Here is a 14,872-nt window from a genome sequence, read left to right as displayed (position 1 = left end):
CGTGAATCTCAATATAAATAAATGAACTGATAAATCGTACACGACAGTGACAACATACGACAATGATATATCACATCACATCACATAGAGAAAAACAGGTATCGTGACAAGAAATTTTAGTTACTGCTGGCCTATTCTCTGCATTGACAATTGTCTTCCGCTTATGGTTTTTTAAGAGAATGTGCTACCGAGTTTGATAGCTCATATTGACATGAAATTCATAAATCTGGATGAGGCTTGAAGGTTTTTGCTAGTCTACGGTGGGCATACAGACTTTGAAGTTAGAGGCGCAAGCTAGGAAAAAAGGACAAAGTAAAACTGTATTACAAGGAAAAAAAATGAAAGGTATGTTGTTAAAGAACAATTGCATTCCGGTGTTATCGTTCATTCCGGAAGAGGCAAGTAATTAACGATGGTGCACAAGCAGAAGCATCTAGTGATGGTGATATTACAAAAAAAATCTTACCTTTTTATTTTCAGGAACCAACTACTGATGACGTTGCTGAATAACTATTTTAGTTTCGGAGAATTTGTTTTGTTTTGGGCAATCATGTGCTATAAAGTCAATTGTTATTATTATTCGAACATATTTTTAGGATGGTGCTATGTTATTTGGTATATTTCTTGAGTCCAGATCCTTATGAATTCATTGTAGTATATTAAAAGGTTCAATTTAGTCCCAGGCTCTCAGCGGTGCAGCACTGCAAATTGTTTCTGCTACTATCATTCTTTCTTCAGAGTTGAGTAGCAATCTCGTTGGTTCTTGCAGGCTTGATGCTTTATTATTTTTAGATGGAGGCTTTGTAATTGTTGGGCTTGGGCCTTGCAAGAGACAGCTTACCAAGGCAGCAGCGACTGCACCTCCCCAGCTACTGTACATGTACGTCAGAGGATCTGTTTATAAAGGAGAAGAGAAAAAGGAAGCCCCTGCCATTATCTTGGAATTGCAGTTCAGGGTTTGCCACTTGGAGGTCCAAAATTGCCAGTCCTAAAAAAAGAAAAGGAGAAAAGCAATATGAATGAAATTGTTTGGCGGAATGAATGACTCGGAGTCACTTTGGATCAACAGAATTAGTTGAATGCTGCGAGTTTAGCGCAGTCGCGACTGATAATGTAAACACCCAATCAAAAATAAAAATAATAATGTATAAACCGTGCGATATTATCTGCTACTAAATACAGTGTGTTTCTGTGATGTGCATTGGATTGGAGAACCTGGTATTGCTGACCAACTCACAACACGACAGCCAAAAATACACTACACCGCATTTATTGGAGAATACTCATCAGTCATCATTCATTACACGTTAACATTACACTCTCGATCGATAAGGTATCAGCACCAATGAACAGATCCTTTCGACAAATATGCATTCCTGCGCCTTTTTTATTTACATGTACCGAATAAGGGCTCATGGTTCTTTCTTCCTGGTGCTAACGGGGCTGCCCACCAGAAGCAAATTCAACTGAAACCAAAAAGGCATATTAAATTTCTTCAATGACTAGATCATAAAATATTCATAACTGGTGACAAGGGTGAACATTTGTCGCCAAAGGTCAAGAGAAGATAAATAGCAGCACCTGCATCCGAATGAGGACCTGCCTCTTCACTCCAGGCCTTCTGCTGAGCGGCTGGTAATCTCAACCTATGTTATACAGACCAACAAAGAAACTAATTCTGCATAAAACTGACGGGCATGCAATGGTGAGCCCTGTATGTTTGTTAGGCAATTATGAAAGATCAAATGATCCCCGGCCTTCTAGGATAGCATAAAGCAGCTTCTTGCGCATAATTTCCTGCATCAATGTCCAAACAATACCAAAACACAGTTAGTGGGAGACATCAGAATGCCAAATAATAATAAAAAAAAACAGTAAGGTCTGAAGAATGCAACTATACTTTTGTGGAGTACGGGGGCAGCTTAAGATAATTAGCACACGTCATCACACTAGGCAAATCATCATCTGCAGACTCTGTTGCGCCAGTTGAATTTGAGGTATTCACCGCACTTGAGGGGTGCTAATAATCAAAAGCAACACCAAGTTACCCCCAAAAAGAACATGAAACAGAATAAGTAGACGCATGTTCCAATAGCAAATGTCAAAATAGACCAGAAAAAATACCTTCCTAACTATAGTAAGCTTGGGGCTAAGGGCAGCTAAACCACCCGGTGGAAGCCGAGGAGCACCAGTTACAAACTGGCAGAACGCATGCTGTTGCTCAGGGGTAAATTCCGCCATGATCTCGAGCAGCTACAAACAAGCAAGGAAATCAAGGAATCAGACTTCTTGAAGGCCACAATTGGATATTAGAGGTGTAACATGTAAGGACAGACGAGCTTACATTTACAATCGCAGGACTTTTAGCAGTATACCCATGATCAAATTTTATGTTATCCACCAGGGATTCCGGCTGCAGCAACTCAGGTTTATTCAGTGGAGACTTAACATGATATAACTTGAACAAAGAGAACAGAGCATTACCTCCCAAATTTCTTGACGACCACATATTAGGTAATCAAGTTCTTGAGGTGAAAATATTTGAAGGGCTGAGATGTCAAAGACCTAAAATAGCAAAATAAACAAGAATCATTGAAGTAAAATAAACAAATAACAGAACAGCTAATGAAATGATTATAAAAGAATCCAAAAATAACGCCAATGAGGCTGCACCTGATTAAACCCTGATCTAAATGCTTCAGCCTGTCGCATTACCCCTGACTTAACTGTAGCATCCACTACCAAAGCAATATATTCTTCCAAGTTGTAGATATTAACCTGCAAAAGATAATTACACTTTTTAATACATAAAAAGGTGCAAAGGAAAATTACCAAGATAAATAAAAACTAAGATGGGCTTCATCACTTACGATTGTGCTTCCTTCGCCCTCTTTGAGAACATAATCAGAATAACCTGGAAGAGTAAAATCTAAGCACAAATCTTCAATAGCAGTGCCACGGAAACGCAAGTTTGCAACTTCTAGCGGATTCTCGCCCGAAGTGGACTCTAGGAACCTCTTGCGTTCAACAAGAACTTGCAGTTCTTGCAATGTCTTCCCAAACTCAGCATCAAATGAGACTATGTCAAACAGATCAAGCTCCTGGTAAACGAAAATGCATTAAGTCATGAAATAGAATACAACACAGAGATAACAAATTAAATAAACAAAAACAAAATGAAAACAAATACAGAACCCGGAAATAGAGGTTCTATGTACTTACCTGTCCAAGTATAAGCTTATAAAATGCTGTTGATAAAGGCAAATCTAAAAGTCTTCCGTCTTGCAAGACTTTTGCCATTACTCGACCAATTAGGCGGAAATACTCCAAGACTTTGAAGAATCTGCTACCTTCTGAAGCATCAATTTTAGGTGGCCAAGGTCGAGGAAACAACCCAAGAGGAGCTTGTATCAAATGCCTGCCATCGCCAGGTAACTCTGAGTTGAGTTCTTTTCCTGATGAGCCATCTTCAGGATCTACATTAATCACATCATTCATATCAAGTTGCATTCCCGAATCATATGGAGAGCTAGATCTCCATAATCCCAGCCGACCACTTTGTAGTTCATGGCTTAGGAGAGTATAAAACTCCAAAGTAGGCCCCAGTCCAGTTCCAACTTCACCAAAGTATTCCACCTCAAGAACAGCCCTCTGACTGGAGAACATCTCCATAACTTTAGCAGCAGAATCCAGAATACGATTACGGGAAACACGAACTTTTTGGCGCTGTAACCTGCCGAACCGGACCTCTCTTTCACCGCCAGAGCTGTGATTGTCACCCTGTTGTTGCTGAAGTCGATTCAACGCCCGCGGCAACCCAAAAGCTGTGGAGTAGAAGTACTGCCTCCTTGTCTCAAAGGGAAACAAAAAGGGGCAGGCCTTGGTCATTTGATAACACCAAGAAGGTAAGCTACCACTACAGAGTGCAAGAACATCCTGCATTTGTCGAGCAACCTTTGGCGTCAACTTACTATTGACAAACTCTTCGGAGGGTACCTTGGCTCCAGTTTTATAAAACTCATCCAGGGTAGCGATTTTTCCCTCAGCAAAATCATCACATACTCCCTGTACTCTTAAACGAGGGGATAACTGATTCAGCCCCTCCAGCACACGTAATAGTGCTAAAATGTTGTATGTTGAGTTTGTTCTCTCAAGATCACAAGGAAGTTCTCCTTGCAAGATGCTATCAAGAAGAGAAACCCCTTGCACTTCAGAGACAGATCTGCAAGAATCTGATTTTGAGTTTAGTGAGGTTGAACCCCCTTGGGATCCCTTCTCAGCTTGGCTATCAGCCTTTTGGTACGTTATTGTGAATACATCGCCCCAGAAGCGGTTTCCATCGTTCGGTAAATCAGACCCATTGAACCTTTCTTCATCATCCTCATCGAGCATTAGTTGACGTTGGATAGCTTGATATACAGTCAAATGTTTGCTGAGCTGCTTCCCACCAGCTGTGAATATAAGTTTATTGTGTTCATTCATGCTACCTCCAACTGACAGACCACGCCGATCACGGCCACCTCTTACACTGCGACCACCAACAGATGCCAGCCCAGCCATCGTCGCGGCAACAAACGACATTGCACCTCGTGAACCAAATGTGTTTCCACTTTGAAATTCAGCAGAACCTGCTCCCCTGCTAGAAGTGTTTCTAGCAATGGAACCAGATGACGTCTGTGCCAGGCTAAAACTGGCTGAACCAAAGTCATCAGCATCACCCAATTTCACGTCATGCACACCATCTTGAGAACAGATAGGAAGCGACGCATCTTGGAGAACCTAAGAATTTAAAGAAGTTTTTAATTAGACGGAAAGAAAGAAAATGATCGCTCAACTAAGAGGTTATTTGGCCTAGTGAGGGATAATCTTACAAGCAAAGTACAGAACGATAACCCCACTGGCTTCTTATATTTCAAAGAATGGCTTAGATTTTGAAGTCAAGCATGAAAATATATATGGTAATCTGGACCAAACTTGTGCTTATCCTGGTCTGAGTCCAAGCTTAAACTAGGATGCATCATGAATCTAATCAATAATCATATATGAATTTATGCAAATTATCGGTAGTTGCAATGCAGTAAAACTGAAGGGGCATTCAATTTAGAACAATTACCTCATGATCATCTTCATCATCTGAAATGTCGTCGTCATCATCATCAATCATTAAAGCATCATCAATCTCAACAGGAGATGTGTCAAGCTCTTCATCCTACATATACCAACGTCGAACATATTACTTACCAATTATGATGCTCCCAACCCAAGTAAAAATGAGAATGCAAAAGCATAACTTCCAGAATTATTATAGAGGTAGTCTAAACCCTAAGCACTAAACCTCTTATCCTGAGATTTTTCAGATTGGCATACATCTTATACAGTTAGTCTCAATTCAGAACTACATCTGCAGAAGACCGAAATTCTCATGTTCATTTGAGCTTGCACTAGATATGACCCCAATTAACAATATCTTCATTTTTCAGAAAGCAAATAAAAGAACCATTGAGGTAGTGTTGCTAGAATCGGAAAACAGTATTTCCTTTTATCAGTAATCAAACAAACCAGGCAAGTTTACAAAATAATACCTCAGAGCTACTGTGACCATGTGCTCGCTTCATTTCCAACTCTTTCTCGGAAGCAGATTTTTGGCGGGCAGCATTCCTTGTATTAGGTCCTTTTTGTTCATCTGAGTTCGGTTTTACAACAGCTTTGCCTTTTCCTTTGGCAGTACTAGTGCTTTCCTCCTGAGAATCCTTCTTAGATGTACCACTACTTGCAGCAGATGACTTTGACCTTGTTGTTGGGCGCCGACCAGATTGAGCCGATGCAGCTGTCAATGATGCACCAGCTGTGGTACCAGGAAGCCCAGATTCGGAATTATTTCCAGATGGAACTATAGGCTTCGAAGCAACCTCACTGCGCTGAACTCTGGGCCAAAGGAATTCTTCAACAGCCGCTAGACTTGCAAATGAATCAATAAGCACAATATTTGATGCATAATCCCGAAGTGATGTTTCACCTTGAGCCCGGGCCAGACGCAACTTGAAGGGCTGAGCCAGAGCACTAAGACCAGAGGTCAGACGGGAGCCCCCAATACCAATCCTGCTAGACTGGCTGAGCACAACAGGGAAACGTTCCAACGAAGACAATGCACTTTGCAGTTTTTGAACCAACAGAGCCATGGGAGTTTCAACCCTTCCATGATCGATAGAAAGGGCAATAGATATAAAGGACTTGTATCGCCTAAGGGCCTGCTGACGAAGCTTTGGTAGGTTTTCTTCAGATACCCTTTCCTTTCCAAATGTCCCACAGGACAAATAGTCAAGTAATGCTGTCACAACTCCACCTCTAATGAACTCAAATGTGGAAACACCATTAACTTTGCTAAGCTCAGCAAGCATTTCAGATATTATTGTGTCTAATTGTTCTTCCACATCATCTGAGATGTCAAAACGATAAGCACTTAAGGCTTTTGATTTCCCTTTGGATTTTATTTTGACATTCTCAGTTGCAGAATTCAACTTTGCACAGAGTGCTCTCAGTTTAAGAAGGTCGTCAGTAACTCCAATATCACCTGAATCAGGGTCCATAGGGAAATATCTATTTTTGAAAGACTTTGCACGATCGCTAACTGTGAAACGAAGGCTGGTGTTTGGAACTTCTGAAGTTCTAATTGCTGAGCAGGTAGTCCCAGGATTGGAACTGTTTGATTCATCTAGTGAACTGTTTTCTGTCAGCACAGCACCCCCACGTCTGCGTTGACGTCTAGAACGTGACGACATCACAGGATCACTATCTTTATCATGCGGTGCTACATGCGAAGGCAGTGTATTCAAGGGTTCTGAACATATAAGTGACTCCACAGCATGAACAACACCTTCCCTCACAAACAACTTAGAAAACGTCTCTGGAAGCTTTTCCATCATAATTTCTGCTATCTGAAGACCAGGAATCAACACTTGTGGATCTTTCCACGCAAGAATGCCCGCGAGAAAGCTGCAAATGGAAATTATATAACTCAGAAGGATCAGAAAAGAAGATACGTCCAATGAGATAGTACAAGAAATTTTAGCTTCTGATGCCATGAAACCTTTCTCTAGAAGAAAGGAACAAGGCTTTGAAGGAACTTGTATTAAAACCTGGATATGTTTGTTGTGCCAAGGAAGGACTGGATCGTTTCAGCGGAGCTGTAGTACATTAACTTCCCAATAATAGATAAACATTTGTGACGTATTGGTGCATTTACACTGGAACCGTACACCTGTCGGAGCACACATGCTGTTAAGTACCAAAAACAGAACACAATCCCAAAGAAACCAATTGCAACTCGTGAGCAAGAAAATAAATTTGGCACTAACCTGTGTCATTGTGGGTAACAAGTCCATACCAAACTGCTGTAGAAGCTCAGGGTGCTCACGCAATAGACTCTCACGACCAGACCTTTCATTTTCTGTTGAACCAGCCCCATCTTGTTTGATGGAGGCAGATTTCTTTGTTGAGGAGCCTTTATATGCATGATAGTATGTTGGTAAATTAATGATTCTCGCAGGCATATATGGAAGCAAATCATCAGCAAGGCTCACGATCTCAAACATCTGCAGGATTTGAAGCAAACATATGAGCACCATTTGCACAACAAGAAACATACAAGTATATATAACTCATGGGTCAAACATTTGCAGGATTCAAAAATTGATATTTGAGCAGCTAAGTGAGAGAACAGCAAGCAGCGGCCGCAGAGAACACTGCACGTTCATACTCAACAAATGTCTGACTCTTTCGTATCTGTAAGACATATGGTTTGAGCAGCTAAGCGAGAGAACAGCATGCAGCAGCTGCAGACAACATTATACATTCATACTCAACAAATGTCACGCTTCTGTATCTGTACCACATATGGCCGCATCAAGCACACAATTTACTTGCACACCAGAAAAGGAATAAGATGACAAGAATCTCAACAGCTGCTTAATCCTGGTAAACGATGGCAGAATTTGCTCTATCATGTTCCAAATGACTATTGTGATCCTTAGTGTACCTTGCCTCGGTGCCACCAGCGTCGTTAAAACATCTCAAAATGACTCACTCAAGAATGGTGACCATATTGATCGAGGATGCATGGCTTTGATACTTGGCTTTAGACAAGAAAGGAGCTCAAAATGGCGATAAAAAGGGATATAAATCTATCAATAGAAAAATCTCTTTTGGATTATCATTTGGTTTATCAAGACAATTGGAGACTAGTTCAACCCATTTTAGCACCTATCTTCAATGCTCAGAAGATTACCCAAGTAACTTCTCGATGGTACATACAATTACGAACATGTGATGTGACCTTTCAAGTTCTAGAAAGTTGTGCGGGTAGATTTGAAAGATGTAACCACTGAAAGCATATAACACATTAGAATTAATTGAATTATGGTTGACCCGCAAGCCACTTAGATAGGAAAGATGGCTAAAATTAGTTAAAAAGCCTGCACTAGCAGCGGAGCTATGTCAGCAATAGAAATAATCACCTGATCAGCAGGCCTCGTTAAAGCAGGGGAGACTGATGTTCCAGCAATCAAACCAGATCCTGAAAGAATGTCTTTAAGGGTGCTGCTGATGCCATGAAGAAGAAGTGTTTTAACTGCCAACAGTGATCCACTTGCACATATTGACAGAAGACGGATTAAGCCCTGAAAAAATGTACAGCCCAATCTTAGAGAGATTAAGAGAGAGCACGGTAAAACACTAAGAAAGGATATCAAAACAAATCTGTGCATACTGTATATGTCGATGTACTCAATGGTGCCTGGCCCGAGGAGTTGCCGACAGCTATCAAGCTAGCAGCTTGAGCAACCAATCCATGACTACAGAGCTCATCAAGTTTCTCTGGGTAAGAGGCAAAAGCTTCCGCAATGCGTGTCAAACAAACTGAAGCGTGCTCTAGCACCTGTAAGGCACATAAATAAAGAGTTGGAATCGCATGATATATATACCTTGATAGGATCGATAAAGCCAAATCAAAGATCAGAGGTCTGAATTTGAAAAGTACCTTGGAATCATGGTGGTTTAGGAGATTTGTGAGCAAAGGGACAGCTTCCATGACAAATTCTGATGCGTCAGATGGCAGCTTCCTGCAAATATTAGCAGCGGTAGACAATGCTACTCTCTAGAAACATGTCCACCATGGGAACAGTTGTAAGTACAGTGCCTAACATATTAACAGTGGTAAGTATACCCGAGGACTTGAGAGAAATGGAATTCTGAAGTACCTGAACACCAGTGGAGAAAAAGTCAAGATACGATAGCACAGCCATAAGCGCACCAGCTCGCAAACATGCAGTTGGATGCTCCAGAGAGATCTTCTTAAGAGCTTGTAGAGACTGAGAACATGAAAGAAGAAATGAAGTAAATGTTAGCATCTTGGGAAGGAAATGAAAGATATATGTTTTTGATTTCTCAAGTGGACCTGGTAAGACGACTACATATGAGATCAGATACACCCATGGCATGCCAGCACAGTGCAAAAGAAAAAAAAAGGAAGCTACGCGTTTTCACCTGCTCGGCAAGGTCCATGTACTCAATGGTGAGCAGTCGGGCACAGAAACACTGTATGGCCCCATAGTGCACGACGGCTGAGCAGGAGGAGGGGAGGACGTCGACGAGATTGGCGAGGGCACGTGCAGCGAGCAGCATGACCTCGGGGCTGGCGGCAGGCTCTTCCTCCTGGCGGCCGAGCATGCCAACGAGGATGGGGACGAAGGCGTCGACGGGGAAGGCAGCGAGCGAGTCCTCGGTGCCGATGGAGAGCATCTCGCAGAGTTGCATGAGGGACTGGAGCTGGCGCGACTCGTCCCCGTCGGCCTGCAGGCCGGCGAGGATCCTCTTGAGGTGCGCGGAAGTGGAGGCGGACGAGGAGGATGACGGCGCGGAAGAGGGGAGGAGATCGTCGAGGCCGGCGCCGAGCCTGCGGAGGAGGCCCTGTAGGGCGGAGCTGGCGGAGGTGAAGGACTGGGGGAAGGCGGCGGCTGCGTCGTCATCGTCGGCGGCGGCGGCAGGGGGGGAGGGGTCGGAGGTGGGGTCGGGGTCCTTGCCCTTGTCTGCTGCAGCGGAGCGGGAGCGGCGGCGGGAGGAGGGCGAGGGGTCCATCACCGGCGCGGGAGCGGGAGCGGGAGCGGAGGAGGAGCTGCGGCGGGTGTTGGGGCGGGAGCGCTTGGAGGCTGGTGAGGCGGCGGCGGCTGCGGCTGCGCGCTTGCGGCTGCTGCGTGTTTCCATACAAGGCGGGCGTGGAGAGGGCGGGCGGGCAGCTGGCTGCCTCAGACTAGGCGGCCAGCGGCAGCGGACGCATCAATGAAATCGATCTGCGGTGCGGATTGGATCGGATCGATGGAATTGGAGTTGGGGATTTCGGGAGGGAGGGGGTGAACTCGCCTCAACTGCCTCGCTCGGCGCTCGGATTGGGGGAGAGGAGGAAGAAGAGAAGAGGCGAGAGAGTCGGGGGTCGGCTCGGGTGGTGACACCATTTTAATCGTATTCCCTTTATTTTACTTATTTTTTATTTTTTTAAGCTCTAATAGCTTACATTCAAAAGAAAGTAACATCACAGATATACCTTGATTAAATACGATAATAGGATATATCACAGAGTTTATTACAATAAAGATTCGTGTTTATAACTAAATAAACCCTCACAGCACAACGAAAACAACGCAAAAGCGACTCATCCCTACAGGCAACATGAGTGCAGACGAAATCAGCTTCTCTATTCTCCTTCTTCCCTTTCAACGATGTCGGTGTATCAGGAACCAGGGGTCTTTAAGTCCCGAGATCGAGCCGGCCATCCGCCACGCGTCACCATCCCGCGAGGTCCGCCCTGCGAGATAAAAAGAAGCTAAGTCCCGGGAGAAGGTGCTCGGGACCGCCGCCTCTGGTTCCCGAGCACCCCGGTTCCCCGATGATCCGCGGAGTCCAAGTACCAGGCAGGAAGTACTCGGGAGAGAGTGCTCGGGGCTGCACGTGGCAGCCGCCGAGGACTCGGTTCCCTGAAGGTTTCCCCCAGTACTCGGGAGAGGGTGCCCGGGGCTGCACGTGGCAGCCCCCGAGGACTCGGTTCCCCGAAGGTCTCACCAGAGTGCTCGGGAGAGAGTGCTCGGGGCTGCACGTGGCAGCCCCCGAGGACTCGGTTCCCCGAAGGTCTCACCAGAGTGCTCGGGAGAGAGTGCTCCGGGCTGCACGTGGCAGCCCCCGAGGACTCGGTTCCCCGAAGGTCTCACCAGAGTGCTCGGGAGAGAGTGCTCGGGGCTGCACGTGGCAGCCCCCGAGGACTCGGTTCCCCGAAGGTCTCACCAGAGTGCTCGGGAGAGAGTGCTCGGGGCTGCACGTGGTAGCCCCCGAGGACTCGGTTCCCCGAAGGTTCGCGCAAGATCGTTCGACGACCCAAAGGGTCCCCTCGCCGGGGTGTCAGCCAGTCAAAGACGCGAATGCCGCATTTAATAGGCACGCGCGGCCTGACATCCTGACATTCTCAGTTGCCCACGCCCCAGTGTCAGACCCTGCCATGCTCTAGCCGGGGGGCGTGGGTCCATTTAATGCACGGGTCCCGTCCCGTTCCACCCGGGTGCCTCGGGATAACGTTGCCAGAATCGAAGCGCTCCGCCTGCCACCCTGCCCCGGCAGAAGAACAAGACAGGGTGGGCGCACCAGGCACCTCTGCGGCTGCCCGGTGGGCCCCCTGAATGGCGCCGGGGGACCTCCACAGTGGCAGGTGGTCGGATACACGCCGCAATCTTCCACCGCCCCTGTCACTTCGCCGAAGCGGAATGATGACGCCTCTCTCCGTGGCACCTTGGCACGTGCGCCCCCTCTTTCCCATTCAGGATAAGTCGAGGTCGGCGCGCCTATAAAAGGAAAGGATGGAGAACTCAAGGAAAAAGAGGAGGAGACAGACGAAAATACAAGGTGAACGAGGCAAGGAAGCCCAGATCAAAAGGCGAAGAACATCACAAACAAGCTCAAGCCAAGCTAGAACAGAGAGCCTCAAGCTCTCTGTAAGCAGCTCACCCCTGTAACCAGATACATCCTTGAAGAATTTCCTTCAAGGAAAGATATAGCACTCACACAGGAGTAGGGTGTTACCCCCAGGCGCAGAAGCTACTCTATGCCGTGCTCGTCGCCTCTCGGAAGCTGCGCCACTACTTCCAGGCACACAAGGTCTCGGTGGTTACCACTTATCCACTGGGACCCATTCTCCGGAACCGGGAGGGCACCGAGCGCGTTGTCAAATGGGCGGTAGAGTTGGCGGAGTTCGACCTACACTTCGTCAGTCGCCAGGCAATCAAAAGCCAGGCGCTCTCTGACTTCTTGGCAGAATGGACGCCCGTCCCCTATGTCGTCCCGGAAGAGATCTCTGCCTATCCCGGGCGCGACGCGCCCGGGTACTGGGTCATGCACTTCGACGGCTCCCTCTCGCTGAAAGGCGCAGGGGCCGGAGTGGTTCTCACCTCCCCAACAGGTGAAGAGCTCTGGTACGTCGTGCAGTTGCAGTTCCGCGCATCCAACAACATGGCGGAGTATGAAGGTCTCATCGCCGTCCTCCGGGCTGCGGTGGGGCTCAGGATTCGTCGCCTCCTGGTCAAAGGGGACTCCCAACTGGTCGTCAACCAAGTGTCTAAGGAGTACCAGTGCACGGATCCTCAAATGGCGGCGTACGTGGCTGCGGTCAGGAAGCTCGAGAGACGCTTCGATGGCCTCGAGTTGCGACATATCCCTCGCCGCGACAACGCTTTCGCCGACGAGCACTCCTTCCTGGCCTCCTCACGTGCGCACGTCCCTGCCGGAGTCTTTGAAGAAAGACTCGCACGGCCTTCCGTCCTGCCTGCCGAACAGGATGAAGGGGAAACCTCGAGCTCAATTCAGGGGACCCCGGCGGTGCCCTCAGTGGGAAGCCCCGTCAGGGCGCCGCCGCCCGGTGAGTGTGCTGCGCTCGCCGAATGTTCTCAAGATGCCTCGTGGATGCCTGACATCCGAGGGTACTTGAAAGAAAAGTTCCTACCCGAGGATGAGGCGTCTGCCGAAAGAGTTACTCGGCAGTCCAGACGTTATGCCATAGTAGATGGGGATCTCTACCGGCGTAGCGCAGGAGGTGTACTCCTGAAATGCATCTCTCGGGCAGAAGGCGGCGATCTTCTCGCTGAGGTCCATGAGGGCGAGTGCGGTGGCCATTCATCGTTCCGCACGCTGGTCGGGAAAGCCTTCCGGCAAGGTTTCTACTGGCCTACAGCTCTCCAGGATGCTTCCGAGCTGGTTCGGCGCTGCAGGGCGTGCCAGTTCCATGCAAAGCAGATTCACCAGCCAGCTCAGGTTCTTCATACCATTCCCCTGTCATGGCCTTTCGCGGTCTGGGGTTTGAACATTCTGGGTCCATTCCCCCGAGCAATCGGGGGCTATGCATACCTATATGTCACCATCGACAAGTTTACCAAGTGGCCGGAGGCGGTCCCGGTCATCAAGGTGACCAAGAACACGGTGCTCCAGTTTATCCGCGGCATCACCAGCCGCTTTGGCGTCCCGAACCGGATCATCACCGACAACGGCACCCAGTTCACTAGTGCCCTGTTCGGGGACTATTGCGAAGATCTCGGCACCAAGCTTTGCTTCGCTTCCGTCGCTCATCCTCGGAGTAACGGGCAGGTCGAGCGCGCCAACGCGGAGATACTGAAGGGCCTCAAAACCCAGACCTATAACGTGCTCGTTAAGCACGGGAAGGGATGGGTGGACGAGCTGCCAGCTGTGCTGTGGGCTAATCGGACTACGCCAAGCTGCGCCATCGGGGAGACTCCGTTCTTCCTCGTCTATGGCACCGAGGCAGTCCTCCCCTCTGAGCTCACTCTGGGCTCCCCTCGAGTGCACGCATACTCTGAGGGTGAGCAGGAACAGCAAAGACGCGACGACGTGGACTACCTGGAAGAGCGCCGGCGGCGTGCCGCTGTCCGGGCGGCTCGGTACCAGCAGAGTCTGCGGCGTTATCATCTGCGCCATGTCCGGGCCCGGTCTCTCGAGGTGGGGGACCTAGTTCTCCGACGCGTCCAGTCGTGCGAAGGAATGAATAAGCTGTCCCTGTGTGGGAAGGTCCCTTCACCGTGATCGCGGTCCCACGGGCAGGTTCTTTCAGGTTGGCGACGGAAGAAGGACAGCCGCTCCCGAATCCGTGGAACATCGAGCATCTCCGACGCTTCTACCCATAGATGGTCGTGCTCGCAACTCAGGTCAGCAAGGCCGGGGGCTTCCCCCCGTCCAAGCAGTCCAAGGGCTCCGCCCCTTGGGTAAGTCGCTATCACCCAACCTTGTAAATATTGTACATTCGGTATTTCAATATGCAATCGCTGTATCGAGATATTTTTTCTGGATTCCATATGTTTAATCTGTCTGGTGAGGTGCTCGGTTATGCGAGAAAAAGTTCACTCTCTCTCTTTCCCCGCTGATAAAAGAATCCCAATCGGTATGCATGCGAACAGTCGCTGCTGACTTACGCCCAGCATGGTAGGCTGTGGTGTTCGGTGTCGTGACAGGCTCCCGGGCACTGCCAAGTTTTCGGGGTGCTCTGGGTGATCCCATCGCTCGAGCTGCTCGAGTAGTCCGGAGCCTAGGCCCCCGGAGCGGGCTGTCGGTGCTCGGTCTGGTCTGTCATATCCGGGCGCCACCGAACCATAGGACCTCTGGGTTATGCCTCCGTCTGCTCTTGTCCGCCGGTTCGGGTATTCAAGAGGTCTCGGGTCGAAAACGAGAGCAGTCTATGGCAAGTACCGCACTAACAGTGCGCACCAGACAAAGAAATTCTATATTCTCTCTTAAGTCACAGGCTGGCAATCACGGGCGGTTCGACCGCAAGGGC

At 48.0% G+C, this 14,872-nt stretch overlaps 1 protein-coding gene across 2 annotated transcripts; it reads right to left on the bottom strand.

Moving 5' to 3' along the window:
- Positions 1-1,127: 1,127 nt before the first annotated feature.
- On the bottom strand, positions 1,128-10,487 carry LOC133922887 (E3 ubiquitin-protein ligase UPL3-like). Of its 2 annotated transcripts, none has more exons than XM_062368415.1 (18): positions 9,541-10,487; positions 9,255-9,365; positions 9,035-9,151; positions 8,765-8,932; positions 8,514-8,675; positions 7,356-7,592; positions 7,137-7,258; positions 5,583-6,993; positions 5,114-5,209; positions 3,223-4,779; positions 2,871-3,101; positions 2,674-2,796; positions 2,485-2,565; positions 2,345-2,413; positions 2,125-2,253; positions 1,901-2,020; positions 1,582-1,797; positions 1,128-1,466 (listed from the first exon to the last, which is right to left on the bottom strand). In XM_062368415.1, exons 1-17 carry the CDS (start codon positions 10,255-10,257, stop codon positions 1,732-1,734), a joined length of 5,517 nt encoding a protein of 1,838 aa, XP_062224399.1. In that variant the 5' UTR covers positions 10,258-10,487; the 3' UTR covers positions 1,128-1,466; positions 1,582-1,731. The 2 variants fall into 2 exon arrangements, with proteins under 2 accessions (XP_062224399.1, XP_062224400.1); XM_062368416.1 differs by having other exon boundaries at positions 2,674-2,778.
- Positions 10,488-14,872: the final 4,385 nt, after the last annotated feature.

This window comes from Phragmites australis, chromosome 6 (assembly GCF_958298935.1).
Source record: "Phragmites australis chromosome 6, lpPhrAust1.1, whole genome shotgun sequence".
Classification (NCBI taxonomy): Eukaryota; Viridiplantae; Streptophyta; class Magnoliopsida; order Poales; family Poaceae; genus Phragmites; species Phragmites australis.
Note: the sequence above shows the minus strand (reverse complement) of the source record. Positions and strands in the feature narration are given on the sequence as shown.

Coding starts and splice junctions, on each gene's coding strand:
- LOC133922887 (XM_062368415.1), bottom strand. CDS start 10,257: ATGGAAACACGCAGCAGCCGCAAGCGCGCAGCCGCAGCCGCCGCCGCC. Junction 6,994..7,136: donor GGCACAACAAACATATCCAG/GTTTTAATACAA, acceptor TTCCATTTGCAG/CTTTCTCGCGGGCATTCTTG. Junction 2,021..2,124: donor AGCTTACTATAGTTAGGAAG/GTATTTTTTCTG, acceptor TTTGATTATTAG/CACCCCTCAAGTGCGGTGAA.